This window comes from Acomys minous (assembly GCF_964271855.1).
Source record: "Acomys minous genome assembly, chromosome: 2".
In the NCBI taxonomy this organism is placed as follows: Eukaryota; Metazoa; Chordata; class Mammalia; order Rodentia; family Muridae; genus Acomys; species Acomys minous.
Window position 1 is genome coordinate 17,489,434 of NC_140484.1, and position 23,021 is coordinate 17,512,454.

At 39.2% G+C, this 23,021-nt stretch overlaps 1 protein-coding gene across 4 annotated transcripts in view; it reads left to right on the forward strand.

Annotated features, from left to right (window-relative positions):
- The window catches only part of HPSE2 (heparanase 2 (inactive)), a 638,895-nt gene that overhangs the window by 36,844 nt on the left and 579,030 nt on the right, over positions 1-23,021 (forward strand). For 3 of the 4 annotated variants that reach the window (XM_084754660.1, XM_084754659.1, XM_084754661.1), the window contains exon 2: positions 2,269-2,426. The exons of the other annotated variant lie outside the window; for it this stretch is intronic. In XM_084754660.1, the coding sequence (XP_084610786.1) occupies positions 2,269-2,426 (158 nt within the window). The remainder of the gene's footprint in view (positions 1-2,268; positions 2,427-23,021) is intronic. 4 annotated transcript variants of the gene reach the window in all.

Below are 23,021 nucleotides of genomic sequence, written 5' to 3' on the forward strand. Positions count from 1 at the left end.
GAACCCGAACCCGGCAGTGGCGGATTAGCAAACCCGGAGGTTGAGACTCCCTGGCTCTCTAATTGGGTCAACCCTCTTCCCTGGTTGTTACTTTTATGGCAGTTGAGCAACCGCGATCTCTTTCGGTCAGGGACAGTTGCAGGGAGGAAGGCATTGGAGAAAAAATAATTAAAAAAAAAAAAAGGGAAAAAATACAAAAGGAAAAAGGGAGAAAAAACCTCTGCAATATTGAATCTCCAAGTGTTAAGTTTTTGAAAATTCCCTCCAAGCTGGAGCCTCAGTTTGGGCTCTTCCAAAGAGCCTAAGTGCTCTCCATCCCATTCCAGATCCGAGGCTGCGTCCGATACTCATCTTTAGTGAGCATTTTTCACTCAGAGAAATTCGAGTTTTGCTTTCCCGGATGCACCCGCCCCTTAGCGCTCAGCCTCAGGTCTGCAGATGCAGCAGGTAGCTGTAGACGCTGAGCGGAGCGCTGCTTCTACGTCCTCCAAAGACTCGGAGGTCACCACCACCAATGTGAGGCCGTTTCGGGGGTTCCAGAGAGTACAGTTGTTCAGAGGGCGGGAACAGCGCTGCACTACCGGGTTTCATCCTTGAAAGCATTTCTGTGCAGTAGAACGCTTCTCTGAATTCATCCAAATGTGGGGTGCAAAAGGGGTTTTCCTACATGCACGCCCCACTTGCATTGCACTGCTCCAGCTGCGCGGACTCCTCCGAGTTTCTTCTTCTTCCTCCTCCTCCTTAAAAAAAAAAAGTCAGCTTGTTGGCGCTAAATATTTGCCTGCTGCAGAAAAATTCTGGAAGGCAGCTTTTCGGGGAAGAAGCCGTGGCGGGGCGCATTTGCATTGGCTGTACAGGCTTTATCCGGAAGGTTGGAAATGCCGCGTTTCCCTGGGGCCGCACGAGCGCGGATGTCCCTTCTGCGCTCAGCCGGCCCACGCGATGCCTAAACTCTGCCCGCCCTGCAACTCGGTCCTGGAGAGCTCAGCCAAACCGACCGTCGGAACTCTCAGGGTAGACATGTGTCTCCCCCCCCAAAGTATCTGAAAGTGGAGTTTTCGTTTATTTCTGTGCCCTTTGAATGCACCTCCTTTTTTGATACTCTTTAACGTCACCAGTTTGATTTGGATTATCACGTCCTGAATTAGCAAAGCGTTAACAATGTATAGACCAGGCTCTCAATTCAACAGCTGATTTCCTCAGCTTTAACAGCATCAGCAGGGCTGGTTCCCAATTACTTCCCAGAGTAGCAGTCTTTGGCTTTTAAAAACCTATTGATGGAAATCCTGAAATTGAATAGATCCAAATGCTATTGTCTGGTACTCCAAAATTTCCCGATGTATAAATCCCAAAATTCGCCAGCCTCTTTTTTTTTTTCTTTTGGACCCAGCGCTACTAAACTGTAAGGAAAAAGAAGGATGTAGTCTAACTGGGCCAAGAGTTGTGTGTGTGTGTGTGTGTGTGTGTGTGTGTGTGTTGGGAAAATGCTCTTTTCCCTGAAATCAGGCTGAATTACTTTAAGTGCCAAAAAGACACAGTTTTTTGTTTGTTTGCTTGTTTGTATTTTATGACGGGGACTGGGTGGGGGTGTTCCTTGAAAGGCAAGCATTTACTCTGGGAACCCCTCTGTCTGAAAATTTGGGAAGCACTCAGTTACAATGTAATAGAAACGGAAAACCAGTTTTGGCATAAAAAAATCTTCTTGACCTTAAGTGGTTTGCCTGGGTTTAGAGAAAGTAGGCCAAGTTTCACCATTTTGGAGGCTATTATGCCCCTGGGGCCACGGAGGCAACGCCGGCTTCAGCTTGGAAGTTTGGCAACAGTCAGAGGCTGGCGGTCCGTTCCTTGCGTGTCTGTGCCAGAAGCGCTTTCCTGGTAGTGGCAGAAGACAGCCAATTGCGCCTTTGCCCCAAGTTCGCCGCACAAGTGCCTCAACCCCTACACACGAAAAAGAATGTATCCTCAGTCCTATAGAAACTGGTTCTTAGGGCATCCAGGTGTCGGTGGGAGGGCCCAGCTGTGGACAGCCTGGGTCAGGAAGAACAGCCTCAAGGAATCCGGAGGCTGAGGGTAAAGCAAGCGGCAGAACCAGTATAAGGGAAACGCTGCGGAGCAGCGGGCTGCCGCCTCAGACTGCAAGCTGTCCGATTTAGATAATAAATCTCCCGCCAGGTCTCCTGCAGGGAGTGAGAAGGGGCCTTGCTCCCTGACCGGTACCCTCTAGCCTTCTCCCGGGATCCTTTCCTCTCTCTTTCTCTACCCCTGCAGCTCCAAGCGTCTGGTGACCCTGGCCCGGGGACTCTCGCCAGCCTTTCTGCGCTTCGGGGGCAAAAGGACGGATTTCCTGCAGTTCCAGAACCTGAGAAATCCGGCGAAAAGCCGCGGGGGCCCGGGCCCGGATTACTATCTCAAAAACTATGAGGATGGTGAGAAATTTGGTCCCGATTTTGAGTGTTGGAGGAACTTGGGGGTGGGATCAAGCCGTGTGTGTGTGTGTGTGTGTGTGTGTGTGTGTGTGTGTGTGTGTGTGTGTGTGTGGTGTGTGTGTGTGTGTGTGTGTGTGTGTGTGTGTGTGTGTGTGTCAGACTTGGAGCAGAGCCTGTTTGAAGTTCCCCTGAAAACTAGAAGCAGGAGGCTAGGGTTCACTGCGAGTGTGAGACTCCTGAGGTGACTCCTGAGCCCCCCAGGTTGTCCAGACCAGACTCTCTGCTTTTGTGTTGGGTGGTGGTCTCTTAAGGTTTGAGGGCTTTTTTTTTTTTTTAAAGAAAATTCAGCCAGGTTCACAATTTATTAAAGGGCCAGACACACTTCATTCTTAAAATTCTAGGCACATGTACCTTTTGTTTGTCTTGTTTTCCTGGAAGAGGAGACAGAGATTTAGTCTTTTTTGAATCTTATTTTAAAATTTAATGGCCTAACACCTTTTAGATTGGTCCACTGTTGAGGAAAGTTTGGAAATCTTTGCAATGGTTTCTTCCTTCTTTGGACTGCCTAATCTGCAAACATATACAGTGGCATTGCAGATATCAGCTTTCTTTACAGCCAGAACCAGATGAATTAAGTTTTGCAAAGGCTTTGAAAGTTCAAATTCTATTCCTACATGCCAGGCCAATCATATTAAATTTGAATGATTTTATTTTTATTATAAATAAATGAAAATTATATTTAAAAACATTCTATAAAAGGTTTGGTGTTAATGTCTGTGATTTTCAGTGTGACCAGAGAGGTACAATTTCTTTCAGAGAGAGGTGGACATGTAGCATCTTCAGTCACCCATGCTGCTAAAGGTGGCCAAAGAGCCCCTAGTGTCTCTTCTTCGGGGGATCTCTTCCTCTCTGATGTTCTTTCTCACAGGGTTAGTATTATTTTAAAGAACTGGGCACAGGTTTTCAGAGTCTTTTGGATTTTATTATAACATGTTCTTATAAATCACCTGAACAAGGAGATATCTTTGTGATTTTGGGACTCCGATGAATGAGTGTGTGTGTATGTGTGTGTGTGTTTGTGTGTGTGCACACACACACGCGAGTGCCAGAGTAGACAAAGGGCAAGATTACAGTTTGTTACATTTGAAGCATTACTAAAACTTACTCAACTTGCCCAAAAGTGAAGGTGTTTAAGAATCCATCTTTTCAAAGGTCACTGCTATAAAATGTGAATTAATGTGGATTCTGTTGTCCGTCAGCATGAGACACTGAAAGGTGAAAAAGAGTCTCAACAGCAGCTTTGGTGCTGATGTGACCCAGGGTCTCAGCTCTCCGAGTCACTGTCAGCTCTGGCATCAGACAGGAGACAGATATATTAATGTCTTCCCTGGTGAGATAGTTTCTGTTCAAGCTCATTAAAATATTTCCTCTTTGTTTGTGGAAAAACTTGTAAGAGCTCCAGAAATTGCTGGGAGGAAAAAAAAAAAAGATTTTTTCATCAAACCTTGCTCTTAAAATTCTGCCAACCCTTCATTGAACACAGTGGATTTTCCTAGAAGTGAAGAATACAGTTTACTTACCTTTATAAAAAGGGAAAGTGGGCATCATGAGGAGAAAAGGAATTGACAGATGGCTGTACCTGAAAAACTTCACAGAGTTAAAAACAAAAACTAAAAACAACCCTCAAACCACAAGAATAGAAAAGTCTACTCACGTTGTCCTTCCACTTCTGTGCCAACATAGGATCATCTCAGACGAACTCTTCTCCCCCCGCAGCCTGGCCACTAAACACTATAGGAGTGTAGTTTTTACCATGCTCCAGGGACTGAGTTCTCCTATCTTTAGTCTTTCTGCCTGCCAAATTTTCCTAAGCTTTCTTTTTCTAAATACTCCACATATATTTACAGTGATACTTGTATATTTCGAAAGATGCATACCTTCAAAATAACTTGTCTTTGGTGTGGGCACCAGCCTTATAGACTACCTGGATTTAATTCTTTCAAAACTTTCTTTAAAGTCAGCCCTTCCAGACGCTAATCTGTTTTATTGCTCCTAGCTGAACTCCTTCTGATTTATGTCTCTCTGGTAATAGGATGCTCTGAACTATATCAGCAGCTGAGGCCTTACCAGAGTTAAAGAGAGTAGGATGGCCTTTTCTTGCCCTTTGATGCTCACATATCCTTAAATCACCCATGTGTCTTTGTTGTTAAATGTTACATTGCAGAATTTAAGACAAAGATGTTTTGGTATGATAACAGTTTTACTAACATTCTATTTCCTTGTCACTTTTCATCCGGTAATAATTGTAATCATTACAGACATCTCAAAAAATATTAGATTCTTTTAGTAAATGGCTCTTACATACTTGACCATCAAGGCACATTATTAAAATATATTCACTTAAATATGACATTGAATAACAATGTACTCACAACTACAGTATGAAAGCCAATAATATAGTAAAGAAAATATGGAACTTGGGCTTAGAAAGCTGACATGGTAGAACGTGTGGCCCTGGGCTTGCTTCTTCTCAATACCTGCTGATGATAATACCTGCTGCACACTTTTTTTTCTTTGAGGATTAGAAAAAAAGTAATTTGTAAATATTTTATTGATGACAAAGCCCTGTAAGAAGGCTAAAGGCTTTTACAACATTTATATTTAATGTTGTGCAGTATTAGTAAGTAGTAATTAAAATTAAGGAAGATTGAATTCGGTGTGAAAGGAAGGAGTCTGATTAAGGAATCATTTGGGAGGATGAAGAGAATATAGGGACACTTTAAGATAGGCAAGTGAGAGGCCAAGGAGGCTGTAGGGAAGAGATTGACCTTTAGTTTATGATAGACTAACAATAAAATGAATGGTAGCTCCAGCCTGGGCAAACCCCATGCTTTTCTAATTAATTCACTAATGTTGCTGCTTTGTTGTGATTTTTTTCTCTTGAATTAATAATGTAATTAATAAGTCATGTGGATTCTATTTTTCAAATACTTTTGGAGCACAGTAGAGCAATTGTACTTTTAAAAACTTTATGAAGCCATTGTTTATATATCAATTTGATACAATTACTTATTTCACTCTCTGCTGGGGCAATCTGAATTTCATATAAGCATGGTGGTGACGGAGGGAGTAAAACAGCATAATGTTTAAAACCCTGTGAACCTCATCTTTGCCTCCCTCACTCTGTTCTGTGTGATGAGTTTTACTTGTTCCCCACAACCTAAGCTTGGGCAGATATATTTCCTTCCTAGGTCTGTTTTGTTTTAGCCTACCCCTCTTCATTATGAGTTCAGAGTTCTTTATTTGTATGACTGCCTCTGTATGGCTATAACCATATCTGTAATGAAGATGTATGCCATTTATTAAGCATATTAAAAACTATGTGTCTAAAATTTTGCTTATCATGTTACTTTTTTTTCTAAAGAAACCTTTATTGCTTGTGGATTGCTTATATAAGCTTTTCAAACTCTTCTACGTGGTATGTAAAGCCTCTCACATTCAGCCCCACTTTTTCCTAATCTGTATTTATGTGGACCTTTTAATATGGCCTTCCTCCATTATCCAGATCTTCTTAAAGGAAGGACCTTCTAATCCTAAAGCCATGTCTTTTTTTTCTCTAAATTTAGATATTTCTGCTCAAATGTCTTTTTTCCTGGCTCTGTTCAAATCTCATCCACCATACCTCATTCATATTCTCTCTCTCTCTCTCTCTCTCTCTCTCTCTCTCTCTCTCTCTCTCTCTCTCTGTTCTCTCTCTCTCCCTCCCTCCCTCCACCCTCAAGCCTGGGTTTCTCTGTGTAGCTTTGCTAAGGCTAACTAAGACTTAGTAAGTGTGGACTCACTTTGTAGACCCAGCTGACCTCAAACTCACAGCGACCTGCCTGCCTCTGCCTCCTGAGTGCTGGGATTAAAGGTGTGCACCACCATGCTCAGCGATACCTTGTTTGAGCAAGAGATTCCAAGTGATCTCTTTGTATTCTGGAAGGCATGCTTTGTTTCTTTGTGCTCTTTTGGCTCTTTCTACCTCTTATTGACATGCAACTTCCCATATATATGTTTGATTTATTTTTCCAACTGAAATGCAAAGTATATTGCAGATAAATAGCATGTAATTGATATATGATAGATCTTTAGTAAATATTCCCAGGTAATTTATTATTTAGCAAATATTCCCTGTAGTTTAAAAGTACTGTGAAAAGCTGTAGGAAGAGAAAAGTGACCAATTGAAAATGAGTCAAGGCATATGTAAAGATTTTTATTGTTTTGCCTCTATTGCATGCTCTCATAAAATTTAAATAACATTTTCACTATTTTAGCTATATATACATACTTCTTAATCTTTGTTCATCAAAGTTGTCTTGCTTCCAGGCTTTGCATTAAGCCAATTTTACCCTTAGATTAAAGCATTGGGGCAACAGTGACTGTTACTGTACATGCTTCTTTTTGTCTTGATTTTTGCTTTTCCTTGTCTGACTTCTGTAGTTTCTGTGTCTGATTTTTCAGTTCCTGATATAATAATGCTTTTTCACAATTCCATATACCTTTATTTTCTTTTCTTGGAGACTTTTCAGAGAACTTCTGCTATTCTAAACAATGAATTTGAGCATACTTTGTTAAACTCTAAGGAGGCATGGAACAAATATTATTGTTCCATTTTCTCTAGAAAGTTTTCCCAGTTTTCATGAAGATCAATTAGTTTCTTTTCTTTCTGTTTCTATTTCATCAATTGAGACACATGGCATAGGAATGGCAGAGCTGTCAAAATACATATATTGCCTTAAACTTATACAGTGTTCATTATCTCATTTTATTTCACATAACATTTTTTGAAACTTAGCTAATAAAACCCAAATATTATTAATTACCTACTTTGGATTTAATATTATGCCAAACAACGAAAAACAGAATGTAAATTAAATAAAAGATATTGTCCCACCAAATCACCTTTTAACATTAGTGTTAATTGCTTTTGGGGAAATTCATAACTCAGTTTTAAAATAAATAAGCAAAACTTTAAAGCAAAACAGGCTATTTACACTGTCTGTAATATTTATTAACAGATGACAGTGCTAATTTCAATATATGTTCATAGATTCTCTTCCTGTGTGAAGAGTTAACACCAAGGCAATAAAGAATTAGAATCTAAAGAGAATAAATTAGTTTGCCGAAGTATAACAAGATTTAGATGTCCAGATGTAGGTGTAGGTCGGGTTGGGGATGTGAATGATGGTAGATTTTAGAGATGTGAGGACGGGAGAGAAGGTATTTAACTTGGGAGAGCATGTGGTACGGTATTAAGGCATGACTGGACAGGAAAGAGACCATCCTGGCTGCATGGAAAAGGACACTAGAAAAGAGCTTACTTCATGTACTAGAACTATGTCAGATTCTTTTCTATAGAAGCATCTTTTTACATTTTTGTAAATTATGAAAAGTTTGTAATTAAATAAAGAAAGTACATGTGAGAAATAATTCCAAACAAATTCATGTTGCTAGAATTTTATCTAAATTGGCTTTTAATCATGTTCAAATGCATTTTTTGAGGATACATGAATATGTAATTTAAAAAGGGAAGAGTGTATGTATGTGAGAAAGTTTGTTTCATTAAATCCAGATCATATTTTGGAAAATCTTGAATTTTAGACATAGTAAAATAGAATTGGCTCTACAGGAAAGACAAAAACTGTTTTGTTTTGCTTTTTAAACTGAGACAGAAGGACATCTTTCTTCCCCACTCTCCCTTTCTGTCCCCCACCCCCACTCCCTTCCTCCCTGGTCCGTCATGTTTGACCTTCCCAGATTTTCTCAGGGTTCTGGTGCATGTAAACCTGGGTACTGGTAGATATTAGGCAAGTGTTCTCCCCGTGAGCTATCATTGTGTCCCCAGCTCAAGGGCACATTTCAATCCGGACTTTCAGTGACGCTTGGTTTCAGGAATCCTTTCCTGCCCATTCATGCCCTTTAGTTTAAGTGTGCTACAGTAACAGCGCTTGATAAAGCTTGAGTTATGAAGCATATTTGGAAGATAGATGATTTATAATGGAATTATTCATTCATTTACAGTGGAAGGTTTATAAAATAGAATAGTTTAGAATATGCTTGACTTTTCTTTTTCGTTTTTTGTTTGTTTGTTTTTGTTTTTGAGACAGTGTTTCCCTGTGTAGCCCTGGCTGTCCTAAAACTCACTCTGTAGATCAGGCTGGACTTGAACTCACAGAAATCCACCTGCCTCTGCCTCCTGAGTGCTAAAATTTAAAGGTGTATGCCACCACCATCCAGTGCTTGATACTTTTTAATATTATACTTACTTTCTTTTGTAGAGCAAAAGCAAGCTAGTGGTTTGTTATATTAATTATTTACTCATTGAGAAGCTTTTAGTTCCAGGTCTGTAGTTTTTACTTATTTATTTATTTTTGTTTTTCTTTGTAGTGCTATGTATTGAACCCTGGGCCCTATGCCAGATAGGCAAACAGTATTAATGAGCTACAGACCTTTTACATTTTATTCTTTAAAAATATTTTAGCTTCGTGCATGGATCTGTGTGTAGTCAGTGCATGTACTTGTAGGTATCTGGAGATACCTCTGGAGCTTGAGTTACAGATAGTTGTGAGATATTTGATACAGGTGCTGGGAACCACTGCAACCCTTACATTTTAGTTTTAACATGGTCTTACTAAATTGTCAAGCTGGTCTTGAATTTGTGATCTTCCTGCATCAACCTCTTGGGCAGCTGAGATTATAAGAATTTGCCACCATGTCAAACTTCAGATCTCTGTTTTTCACCAAGTCAGAGAAAATAAATGAAGACCGGATATGATTATCAGATTATTCACAGGGAATCAATCAAATTTCTTGTATCATATAAACTTTTACATGGTTACCCATACAAAATATCATTATTTTTCCTGCCAAATTTATTAAAAATTTTCTTTTGTTATCCTAAATCCTGGAGATGGATTTCTTATAAAAACTAAGTATTTTTTTTCCCTTTAAAATTCCCTAGGCTTGTTTAACCTGCCAACCCTATTGCTAGGGTTCATAGCGGCAGGAGCTTTCTCTGAGGTCCCTCTTCAGCACACAGTGATGTCAGTCAGCTCACCCTCTGGGCTTCATCCTTTCTAGACTCTTCAGCTGTGTCAATTGTTTCACATTCTCTTTGAGCACTCACTGTGTGTGGTAGGGCAGGAAGGGGAGGACAAAGGAAGAGAAGATGAAAAAATGAGAGAATTTGGCATTTTATTTTATCATTTTCTGTGGATGGTTATTTAGACAAAATGAATACATACATTCTGGACTAATGGTACGAATAGCTTGTGAAAGTTTGTTGAAGTCTTTTGTTTTTTGTCTTTTTATATTTCTTTCAGAGCTTAAATCCACTCAGTTTACTTTGGTAAAGTGAAACATAGTAATTTTTCTTATTTCAATAAATATCATTTGATTCTCAGTGATATGCTAAGATTGTGCTAGATTTGAGGCTGCTAAAAGGATTAAAACATGAACAACACCCTAGGGGAGGGGAATAGAGTGAAAGCGGGAGGAAGGGAGGAATGGGAGGATACAAATGATGGGATAACAATTGAGTTGTAATCTGAACAAATTAATAAAATTAAAATAAAAAAGAATGCGTAAAAGCAAAAACAAAACAACAACAACAAAACAACAACAACAACAACAACAAAAAACCCAAAAAACAAAAACCATGAACATGAACAACACTCTCAGAGTGCTATGGTCTTACATAGTCATTATAATTTTACAGTAATCTCAAATGCCATCTTTTGATTTTATTCAGACTAACCTCTGCTTAGCTCTTCTCCTGTGTATATAGTAGATGGCACCTTTGCTCCCTGGGACCACAGCTTACCTTTTAAAATCCAGCATATTACTTGTCTCTCATGGCTCTAAGTCTATTCTTTCATTAGCTTGGTCCTAACCTAGGTGCACTAATATCTTTTTCTTAATTTTTCTAAATTTTCTGCACATACAATCTAATTTAGTGCAGGTGGCTCCAATTTATATTTGGTTAACTTAAGTAGATCATTTTTTGTCTTTATCAATTTATCCCTAAAGCATATTAATTCAAATAGGCATAACTATCATCGTGCTGCATAGAATCAAAGTATTTTTGTTATTTACAAAGTTATATGCATGTGTTTTTTTTGTGTGTGTGGCAAATAATGAAGAGTAAAAGACAAAAACTTCATATTTAGAACAATGAGGTGCGTGTGTGATATTGATACAATTGCTCTGTTTTCAATGTTCTGGATTTACTTAATTTTATGTATATGAGTGTTTTCTCTGCATACATGTATATGCACCATGTGTATGCCTGATGCCCTCTGCATACATGTATGTGTACCATGTGTATGCCTGATGCCCTCTGAATTCTAAAGAAGGTGTGGGATCTCCTAGAACTCCAGCTACGGCTGATTGAGAACCGGGATGCTGGGAACTGAGCTTGGATTTCTACAAAAGCAACAGATGCTCTTAGCCACTGAGACATCTTTCCAGCCCCAAATCGCTCTGTTTTAATATTAGTTATTATTATACTATGTTTAATTTACAAATAGAGCTTTATAAGTATGTATATACATGAAAACATTACACACACACACACACACACACACACACACACGTACACACACACACACACGTACACATTCATTACTCCCCACAGCTCAGATATCCACTGAAGGGTTAGAATATATTCCCTGCAGGTAGTGGGGAGTGGTTGCATGTATGTATGTTGTTGAAGGAAATTAGATTTTAAACCCAATTCTTTTAATTTGTTCTGGAAAGATAAAGTGTACTGAAGAAAAATGGGATTGTAAAGCAAGAAAAAGATACATTATTCAGATTTGTATAATTTTTAGATTTCTTGAAGAATGACTTTCTCTGTATGACACTAATAATTACATTACTCAATATTGTTGCATACTTATTATAGCGAGGTACTATTTAGGGCAATTTACATTCATTAGCACATTTATTCTATCATCAACTCTCTGAGGAAAATCTTGTTGGTCTAATGTTACAGAAGGAGAAATTGTGGCCCAGTGCAGGCACAGGGTCCAAGGCCACCTACCTAATAGCTGTAGAGCAGCCACTGAATGCTATCATTCATTAAGCTTGCAGGCTTAAATTTACTTCTTTCTATGAGATTCACAGAGATTTCAGGACTAGTCTCGGTTCCTACAACTGTGTATTACTGGGATTGTTAATTCTTCTGAAGCCATTCTTAAATCTAAAATGAAGACAGTTAACTTTGTGGTCTCTATATAGTGTCTGAGTCTAATAGTCTGGAAGATACAGTCTTCTTAGGAAAAATACTTACAAGAAGAAGAAAGGAAATAGTCATAGGTCAAAGGATATATAAAAAGATTTTAGGGTTGTTACAGTTCAGAGAGGGCAATTAATTAATGAGAGCTGAATTAGTCAGAAGAGGAACCCAGAAGAAGAGGTTTTAGCCTGACTTTTGGGTAAATAATAATGTTAGTAATAGTTGTTGACCTCTGTCTGATTTGCTTTCTGTTGCTCCGATAAAGCACCCTGACCAAAAGCAACTTGAGGAGGAAAGGGCTCTATTTGTCTTCCATGTTCTGAGTATGGTAGATCACTGAGGAAGTCAGGACAAGAGTTCAAGAAAGACACCTGGAGGCAGGAACTGAAGCGGATACCATAAAGAAACACCGTTTCCTGGCTGACTTGTTCAGCCTGATTTCTTATACAATTGAGGACCACTTCTACTTGGGTGACACTGCCCATAGTGGCCTTAGCCCTCCCACAAAGATTATTACAAAGAAGATGCCTCAAAGATATGCCCACAGGGCAGTCTGATGGAGGCAGTTCTTCAATTTAGATTCTCTCCTTCAAGATATGTCTAGATTTGTGTCAAGTTGATGAAAATTAAGGCAGCACAACACCTTACTGTGTTTTATAAAGTCAGATATAGAGTCGTTACTAAAGCAGGATTATCTATTCCTTTACTCACCACATTTTGTTTAGAGGAAAGGGTCTGGTGTTTTATATGTTGAATTTGCTCATCCGTTCACTTCTTTATCTGAAAGCCATGTATTAACTCTTGTGGAGCAATAGAACAGCTCTGCAGTGTCCCCTGCACATTCAGAGGTCTTGTGGGTTAGGTCACAAGGCAGTTGTGAAATAGAATAATTGAAGGAGATGACTGTTATTTTTTTAGGAAACACTGAAGGAGTAGGGAAAGCTTCCTGTGGACAGGTCATACAGTAGCCATTGCAATGCGTGTATCTTGGAAGCTCATGGGTGGAAGAATCATGGAAATGGAGCGGCTGTGCTACTGAGGTATGGAACAGCAGCAAAGAAGTAGATAACACTTTTTGAAAAAATATTGGAAAAATTGTTGGGTAATTTTAGATTTTTGGTTTGTTTTACCTTCAAGCTCCAGGTATAGTGGAAACTCGTGAAGGGAAAAGGGAACTGATAAAGTCTTCAGTCCTTCTTTGTTATCTTTCTTTTGAAATGAGATTTGTTAAATTCAATAGATGACCTTTTAGGTAACCACTTGAAATTAAGAACTGAAGGAACCAAGAGATTACATTTTCTGCATTGTCTCAGGGCCATTTAAGTAGTCAAGCAATTGGATGGGCCATGGTTGATTCTGGGACAACCCCACTTCAGATTGTGATTTCCCCCCATTCCTTTTTAGTACAGTGATGTGTTCTGTGGTACCAGGGCGATCTGAAGTCACCTCTCTGGGAGGCTAGAATGGCACTGTGCTATTTGTGAGAGCCATGTCTGCTTGTATGTTGCTGAAGTTCAGTTTAGATGTAGATGCTTCCATGTTTTGGACTATTCTTTATTGACAAACTAAAAAAAAAAAAAAAAAAGCTTGCCAAAAAAAAAAAAATGGTATTCTTAGAGATGTAGGATCCAAATCTCAGATACCATTTTAGACTAGGAGCTGAGCATGGGATGAGGGCAGGAGTCCAGAGGGGAGGGGAGATTTTGAAAGTTCCCTATAAGAGGCTTTAATCACTGAGATTCCCAACAAATAACTTAAAAACTTTTCAGAGGAAGACATTAGTTACCTGTTACCATGCACTTAATAAAAGGGAAGAGGTGCGTGTTTTGTTTACTGTGTAGGAGGCCTGTAGTAAGGGAGCAGAACTGAAACAAGAAGCTGAGCTTTCAGGTGATGGAGTCACTAAGTCATGAATGCTTGAGAAATACACAGTCACTGCTAAGAGAGATCTTGTTTCTCTCATTGGTCTGAGGTAGCTATGCTATTCCCAACTGGATGTTTACTTTCTTAAAATTATTTGAAAACAAGATTGTAGACGTCTTGCCCAGCTGTTAGGCACCCCCATGGAAGAGTAGACTTTAAGCAAATCCGGTGAGATTTAGATTCAAAAGGAACTCCAGGCTACACTTAGCCAAGTTAAAATCCGTAGATGAAACTGAACACGTAACCTAAAACCATTGGAAAAATAAATGCTATTGTTTCCTAGAACACTTGTAAAAGCCAGTGAATGGCACCCCAGTCCAAAGGCCGGGATTTCCAACAACTCGAAGCAGAAAACTTACACTTATTAAATGTCTTCACTAGGGTTTTTGTGTTAGTGAATGACTGAGGTCTTTTGTTTCTTCTGTTTTCCTCATGGCAGTAAAGTAGAAATTTAGAAAGCTTTCAAAATGAACTTTCTCATAGATGTTATAGCCACAGGTTTTAAGTTTTCATCACCTAAATGTGGAGCTGAACAATTGAAAACTTGGGGTGGGGGTAGAAAAGAGAGTTGAAGACACATGTGGTGTGTATCAGAAAGCAGTGTAAATCAGGAAGGTGTGCTGAGGGGATTTCCTGTGTTACAGACTGCTGAACTAGCCTTCCCTCACTTTCCAACAATAAATTGCAAGTAAGGTGCTGGTCTTTCTGACTCCTCTGAGAGGTGCTTTGCCCTTTTGTTGACACTGCGTGTTTCCTTGAAGCTCCAATCAACTTTACAACAAGAAGAAACTTTGTCGTGAGGATAATGCACCCTTGTACTGCAGCAGGTACTTACCTGTGTTATGGGGCCCACACTGTCATTTCTCAGTCTATTCATGTCACCTCTGCTGCGGAAGTAGCTAGTTCTTGGTTTCTAAGTGTGGCCATTATTGAATATTTAAATGTCCCAGCTGCTGGGCACTGCAAACTCTTCAAAGAGACCACTTTTGGTTCTCACTACCCAATGGGGCAGTGTTATTTACTAATCATCTCATTTGATTTGAGATTAGAGAAGTTAGTCACTGCTTCCCACTTCTGACTCCCCACTAGAATTAGCCAGTGAAACTTTAAAAACTTTGGGCCCTAGGCAAATTAAGTCAGTCTCTGGGGAGGACCTCTAACTTTACAATATAAAAATCAAACTCTTCCGCCTCTGAGTCTAAAGTGCACACCTGCATAAGAATCTCTGTCTGGGTGAAGTGATTTGTCTAAGACACCAAAGCTATACTGGATAGCGAATCTGCAGCCCAGGTGTTGCCAAATACTGTAGAATGCCTGAACTTATGGTGTGCATGTTCTTCATTCAGGACTCGGTTAAAAGTGAGTGCCACTTTCTGACAAATTTTCATGCCATGTTTATGCTACTATGTTGCAGGCCACACTTGGGGCAGCAACGCTTGGGTATTGGATACTAACATTGATACTGATGGTAGCCAGAAGGAAGCATGCTCTTGGAAGGCAGCAGTAAATGGGAGTGTGGGTAGAGCTTCCATCCATCTTGTTTTAGGGAAGCAGGCAGGCTGTTAAATGTACTGTTCGCTTTGGGCTATTGTAGGCTTTCCTAGGGCTACGTCACCTGATGAAAGTTATTACCTTGTTCTTGAACTTCTTGGAATGTCAAGCCTGGTGAAACTTCCTTTGAACTAAATGTCACTGAGGCATTTTCATCAGGTAGAGATTTTGTAATTTTTAAATTGGTTGGATCTTAAAACTTCTTTTTATAAAATTAAAAATTAATTTTATTATTGAATGTATACATTATGTGTGTGTGCATATGCATATCACTATGTGCATGTGGAGGTCAGATGAAAACGTTGTGAAACTGGTTCTCTCATTCACCGTTCCATGGGTCCTGGGAATCAAATTTAGATTCTTCCTTGCTTGCACACCAAATGCCTTTACCCACTGAGCTACCTTACCAACCCATTTACTTTTTTTCTTAAAGGAAGTGAAGCAGGAGTTCAGATAAATAAACAATTAAAATTTTTTTTGACATTTTCAGAGTTGAATTCCCATTTAATTGAACACCTACTGTTACCATGTATCAGCCCTTCAATATGATCCTTTTCTAGGACATAAAAATGAGTAAGACATTGTCCTTGTCCTTTAAGAGCTTATACTTTAATGGGAAAAATGACATAGACTCAGTAATGGTACCATACATGCAGACAGAGGCATTTCTAAGGAACCAATAATGAAGCGTTACTGGAGTAGTTGAGGAAGGCTTCAGAAGGTCTCATCAGGTAAAGTTACTGTTGATTCTAATGTTGAAAATGTTGGCAACTGCTCATGAGGCTATTGGCGAGATTGTAAAACTTCTCAGTTCAGAATGGATTCATAATTTTGAAATTGAAGATCTATGTGATTATCAATTATATATAATGCATTTTTCTGGAATCTCTATAATGTCATCAGCCTACATTTATTGAACACTTGCAAGATGCTTGACACTATGCTATGAACTTTATGAGCATTGGTTCTTTTTTTAAAAGCTTTATTGAGACATAATTCACTTAGCATACAACTCACAGTCCACTAAAGTTTGTAGTTCAGTAACAGTGTATTTCCAGAGTTATAAAACCATACCTTATAATTTTAGAACATTTTTCTCACCGCTAAAGAAAATCTTTTAGTCCTTAGCTACTTTCTTATACCTCCCTTCTTCCCTCATGTTAGGAACCACTAATCCCTTTGTCTTTCTGGATAGTTCAGACAATGGAATCATGTAGTATGTAACAATATTTTCTGATGAAATTTGTTTTTTGTGGAATCAGGGTCTTTATAGCCTTGGCTGTCCTGAAACTTGCTATATAGACCAGGCTGGCCTCAAACCCATAAAGATCTGTCTACTTCTGCCTCCCAAGGGCTGAAATTCAAGGCCTGAACCACCACATCTGGCTTGTGATTGACTTTTTTAAAAACTTAGCACACTGTTTTCAGTGTTCATCCTGGTTCCAACATATGTCAGCACTTGATTTCTCTCTATTAATAAGTTGTAGCATGTGTTGTTTATCCATTTATCAACTTAATGGACATTTGAGTTTCCTTTTTGACTCTCATAAATAATGCTGCTTATGAACATTTATATGTAAGTTATTGGGTAGACATGTGTGTACCTTTCTCCTGGACATATACCAAGGAGTAGAATTATATGCTGGGTCATATAGAAATTCTATGCTTAAACTTTTGAAGAACTGATAAACATACCCAATGATTGCACTAATTACACTCGAACCAAAAAGTATGAGAGTTTCATTTTCACATCTTTGTGCTGTTACTTTTTATGAGCTTTTGATCCTAGCAATTCTTAGTGCATATAAAATGGTATCTTATTGTGGTTTTGATTTATAGTACCCACTAATAATGATATTCAGCATCTTTTCTTGTACTTTTGGCCATTTGTGAGAACTGTCTATTCAATTCCTTTGCTGTTGGTTTTTTTCTTTAATTACGAAGTTGTTAAAGTTCTAAAAGTATATATCCCAGATATGCAAGTCACGTATCATAGATTTTCTCTAATCCAGTGGCCTCTCCCCTCTCCTGTTTTTTGATTGTTTCATTGAGATGTAGTCCAGGCATACCATTCACTCATTCTGTTAACTTTCAAATGCTGGGATTATAGGCATGCACTACCACACCTATCATGATTTTAAGATTTTGTAATGCCCCAGAGGTAAATTCTTCATTATTCTCATTTTATGGAAGAGGAAATTGAGGCTCAGAGAAGTTGAATCTCAGGCTAAATCCTATATAGATAATAAGTAGCAGAGCTAAGACACCTGCTTCTCTCCACTTTGGTGGACTGTTTGACTCTAGTACTTAATTCTTTTAAAATATTACTTATTTATTTATTCAGTTTACATCCTGGTCATAGACCCATCCCTCCTCAGCTCCCAGTCCCGTCCTCCCTCCTTCTTCACCTTCTCCCTCCCCTATTCCTCAGAAAATGGGAGCCCCACTTCCAATCCACCCCAGCTCATCAAATTGCATCAGAACTGATCTTGTTCTCTTTCCTAGTGGCAAGGCAGTCCCACCAGGGGGAAGTGATAAAAAAGCTGGCTACAGAGTCCATGTCAAAGAAAGTCCCCGCTCATCTTACTAGAAGACCCATATGAACCCTGAGCTGCTCTTCAGCTACATCTTTGTAGGGGCCTATGCACAGTCCATGTATGGTCCTTGGGTGATGCTTTAATCTTAGCAAGCCCCATTTGGGGCCTGGTTAGTTGGCTCTGTTGGTCTTCTTGTGGTACTCCTGTCTCCTCCAGGTCCTTTTTTCCTCCCCCCTCTGCCCGACTTCTTCACAACACCCCCTACCAATCTCCCAGTGTTTGGCTGTGAGTCTCAGCATCTGTTTTGAACCATTGCTGGGTGGAGCCCCTCAAAGGACAACTCTGCTAGGCTCCCGTCTGCAAGTATAACAGAGTATCATTAAGAGTGTCATGGGTTGGCTCTCTCCCATGGCGTGGGTCTTGTGTTGTACGTTCTCAGTCTCTGCTCTATCTGTTCTGTAACTTTGTACATCTTGTAGGCAGGGTGAGTTTTTAGTTGAAAATTTTTGTGGGTGAGTTGATGTTCTCATCCCTCTACTAGGAGACTTGTCTAGTTCGAGGGTATCCTCTTTAGTCTCTATGGCCCTTGCAAGTAGGAGTCTGCTAGAGTCCCCCTCTTATCCTCCCGGCAGCCTTCCCTGACTTAGGTCTACAGCTTGTTACAGAGATGGTCCCGCCCACAGTTTCTCTTTTCTCTGCAGGCCTTCTTTCCTCCCACCCCCACACCAGGTCTACCTTATTTCTCGTTGCACTCCCTCTCCTGCCTGCTTTGCTCGCTTCAACTACTACCTCTTGTCTATTTCTCCTGTTGGGTGAGATTTAAGCATCCTTTCTTGGCTCTTCCTTGTTACTTATCTTCTTTGGGTCTGTGCATTGTAGTATGTTTATCTTGTACTATATGGCTAAAATCCATATAGTACATATAAGTAAGCACATACCATGCATGTCTTTCTGGGTCTGGGTTACCTCACTCAGGATGAACTTTTCTAGTTCCATCCATTTGGCAGCAAATTTCATGATTCCTTTGTTTTTTGTAGCTGAGTAGTATTCCACTGTGTAAATGTGCCATCCTTTATCCATTCTTTGGTTGAGGGACATCTAGGTTATTTCCAGATTCTGGCTATTACAATTGAAGCTGCTATGAACATAGTTGAACAAGTGTCCTTGTGTCATGGAACTTTTTTTGGAGTTAAATAGCTGGGTCTTGAAGTAGAGCTGTTCCCAGTTTGCTGAGAAAGTGCCAGATTGATTTCCAAAGTGGATGTGCAGGTTTGCACTCCCACCAGCAATGAAGGAGTGTTTCTCTTTTTCCACATCCTCATCAGCAGGTGCTGTCACTTGAGATTTGATCTTAGACATTCATTTGGCTTTAAGATGGAATCTCAGAGTCTTTTTGAGTTGCATTTCCCTGATGACTAACGACAGAAAGCATTTCTGTAAGTGCTTCTCTGCCATTTGTGATTCCTCTGTTGAGAATTCTCTGTTTAATTCTGTACCTCATTTTTAAATTGGGTTATTTTGCTGGTTGGTGTTTAATTTCTTGAGTTCTTTATATATTTTGGATATTAGCCCTTTGTTGGATGTAGGATTGGTGAAGATCTTTTCCCACCCTGTAGACTGTTGTTTCATTGTACTGACAGTGTCCTTTGCCTTACAGAAAAGCATTTCAGTTTCATGAGGTCCCATTTATTGTTGATCTTAGAGCCTGAGCTGTTAGTGTTCTGTTCTGGAAGTTGTCTCCTGTGCCAATGCTTTCAAGGCTCTTCCCCACTTTCTCTTCTAATAGATTTAGTGTATCTGGTGTTTTGTTGAGGTCTTTGATCCATCTGGACTTGAGTTTTGTGCAGGGTGATAAATATGGATCTATTTGCATTTTCTACATGTAGACATCCACTTAGACCAGCACTGTTTATTGAAGATACTTTCTTTTTTTTTTTTTTGTAATATGGTTTTAGCTTCTTTATAAAAAAAATCAAATGTCCATAGGTGTATGAGTTTATTTCTGGGTCTTATATTCAATTCAATTGATCAACCAGTCTATTTCTATACCAGTACGATGCAGTTTTTATTACTATTGCTCTGTAGTATAGCTTGAAGTTAAGGATGGAGATACCTCTAGAAGTTCTTTTATTGTATATTGTCTTAGCTATTCTGGGTTTTTTGTTTTTCCATATGAAGTTTAGAATTGTTCTTTCAAGGTCTGCAAAGAATTGTGTTGGTATTTTGATGGGGATTGCATTGAATGTGTAGATTGCTTTTAGTAAGATGGCCATTTTTACTATGTTAATTCTACCAATCCACGAGCATGGGACATCTTTCCATCTTCTGCTCTCTTCTTCAGTTTCTTTCTGCAGAGACTTGAAGTTCTTGTCATAGAGGTCTTTGACTTGCTTGGTTAGAGTTACACCAAGATATTTTGTATTATTTGTGGCTATTGTGAAGGGTATAATTTCCCTAATTTCTTTCCCAGCCTGTTTGGCATTTAAAAAAATTTTTTTTTCTTGTATCAGCTACTTTGCTGAAAGTGTTTATCAGCTGTAGGAGTTCTCTGGTGGAATTTTTGGGGTCACTTATGCATACTATCATATTATTTGTGAATAGTGATACTTTGGCTTCTTCCTTTTCAGTTTGTATCCCCTTGATCTCTTTTAGTTTTCTTATTGTTCTAGCTAGAACATTAAGTACTATATTGAAGAGATAGGGCCAGAATGGGCAATCCTGGCTTGTTCCTGATTTTAGTAGATTGTTTTGAGTTTCTTTCCATTGAATTAGATGTTGACTATCTGCTTTCTGTATATAGACTTTATTATGTTTAGGTATGGGCCTTGTATCCCTGATCTCTCCAAGACTTTAATCATGAAGGGGTGTTGTATTTTGTCAAAGTTTTTTTTCTGCATCTAAGGCATGATCATGTCATTTTTTTTCCTTTCAGTTTGTTTGTATGGTGGATTACATTGATGAATTTTTGCATATTGAACCATCCCTGCTTCCCTGGGATGAAGCCTATTTGATTATGGTAGATTATGTAATTGATGTGTTCTTGAATTTGGTTTGTTAGCATTTTATTGAATATTTTTGCATCAGTGTTTATGAGTGAAATTGGTCTGAAATTCTCTTTCTTTGCTGAGTCTTTGTATGGTTTAGGTATCAGGGTGACTGTAATGCCTTAGAAGGAATTTGGCAATATTCCTTCTGTTTCTTTCTTTCTTTCTTTCTTTCTTTTTTTTTTTGATTACTTTAACTTACTTTATTTTTTCCAAGATATATATTATTTTATTAATTTGTTCTTGTTACATCACAATGGTTATCCCATCCCTTGTCTCCTCCCATTCTTCCCTCCCTCCCATTCTTCCCTCCCTCCCATTTTCCCCTTATTCCCCTCCCCTATGACAGTTCCTGATAGGCACATTTGGGCCCAGGGGTCCCACTCAAACTAAGGAACCAGCCAAGGACAATACAGGCTGTAAACTTTAAACCCCTACCCAGATCTAGCCAATGGTCAGAACATTCTCCACAGTAGAGTGGAGAGTTGGATATGACTTTCTCACGTACTCTGGTTCCTCATATTTGACCAGTTTCCCTGGAGGGGGAGACCTGGTGGCACTCAGAGGAAGGACAGCAGGTTACCAAGAAGAGACTTGATACCCTATGAGCATATACAGGGGGAGGAAATTCCTTCTGTTTCTATTTTGTGAAATAGTTTGAGGAGTATTGGTACTAGGTCTTCTTTGAATGTCTCATAGAATTTTGAGCTAAAACCATCTGCCTCTGGGATTTTTTTGGTTGGCAGGCTTTTGATGACCGCTTCTATTTCCATAGGGCCTATAGGGCTTTTAAAACTGTTTACCTGATCTTGATTTAACTTTGATAAGTGAAACCTATCAAGAAAATCATCCATTTCCTTTATAGTTTCCAATTTTGTGGAAGGCTTTTGAAGGAAAACCTAATGATTTTTTTTTGGATTTCTTGGTGTCTGTTGTTATCTCTCCTTTTTCATTTCTGATTTTGTTGATTTGAATACTCTCCCTATACCTTTTCGTTAGTTTGTGTAAAGGTTGGTCTATCTTCTTGATTTTCTCAAAGAACCAGTTCTTGGTTTAATTGATTCTTTGCATTATTTTCTTTGTTTCAAATTTATTGATTTCAGCCTTGAGTTTGATGATTTCCTGTCATCTACTCCTCTTTGGTGTGCTGGCTTCTTTTTGTTCTGGAACTTTCTGGTGTGCCTTTAAGTTTCTAGTATAGGATCTCCCCAATATCTTTATGAAGGCGATTATTGCTATGATCTTTTCTCTTAGCACTGCTTTCATTGTATCCCATAAGTTTAGGTATGTTGTACCCTCACTTTCATTGAATTCTAGAAAGTCTTTAATTTCTTTATTTCATCTCTGACCCAGTGGTCATTGAGTAGGGAGTAGTTCAGTTTCCATGAGTTTGTAGACAGAAATTGGTTTATTGCGAGTTGCTGGCCAAGCAGATGATGAGCTTCCAGGGGCACTCAATTTGGCTGGTTCTGCCATCTTGGAACCAGGATCCTGTATAATCCTATTTTTCAGCATGTCTCCCATAGGGCTGTGGTTTGGAGGTTGGGATGCTGTCTCTCCTTCCCTGACCCAGATGCTGCTCTGGGGAAAGTGGGAGGTCTGATTGGAGGTGTGTCCCTGGTACTGAGGATCCATGTCCCAGTAGGTGGAAAGTGCAGGGAGCTGAAAGCCTGGGACCCTTTTGTTACTCCTGGACCTGGAAGAAGGCTGAGAGGGGCCTGGAGCTGTGTGTTTCCAGCTCCTGGGGTGTCCTCTTCTTTCTGGGAAACTCCAACTTTGGTGTTTTGGAGTCAATGGGCAGGTTACTCACCAAATTCACAGTCTCTGATCTTCCACTACTCAGAAACAATAGGCACTCCTAGTACTTAATTCTTAACATTTTTTTTCAGATTTCTTTTCCTGAAAAACCTTCCAGAGCACAAATGCACAAGGAAGAACACAAACCTAATCTCATTTTATTGCCTCTATCCATGGACAGTGCCATTGAGCAAGGTATTTGCTTCAAACTGCAATTGAGTGTGTATATACTTCAAAAGAATTGCCTTCCAAAATCTTAACTGAAGTAAGATGCTGTCCTTTGGTCATGGACTTTGTGATCTTAGGTGGCCTAGGCATGGAGCTCATGGCTAGATAATGTCTGTGTAATCATTGTGTAACTGTGTCAGAGATTACAAAGGAATTTACTATTAGTGACTTTCTCAGAAGTTCTTTTCTCTTACTTAAGTATAATGATTTAAAATACTTTACCCCAAGGATATCT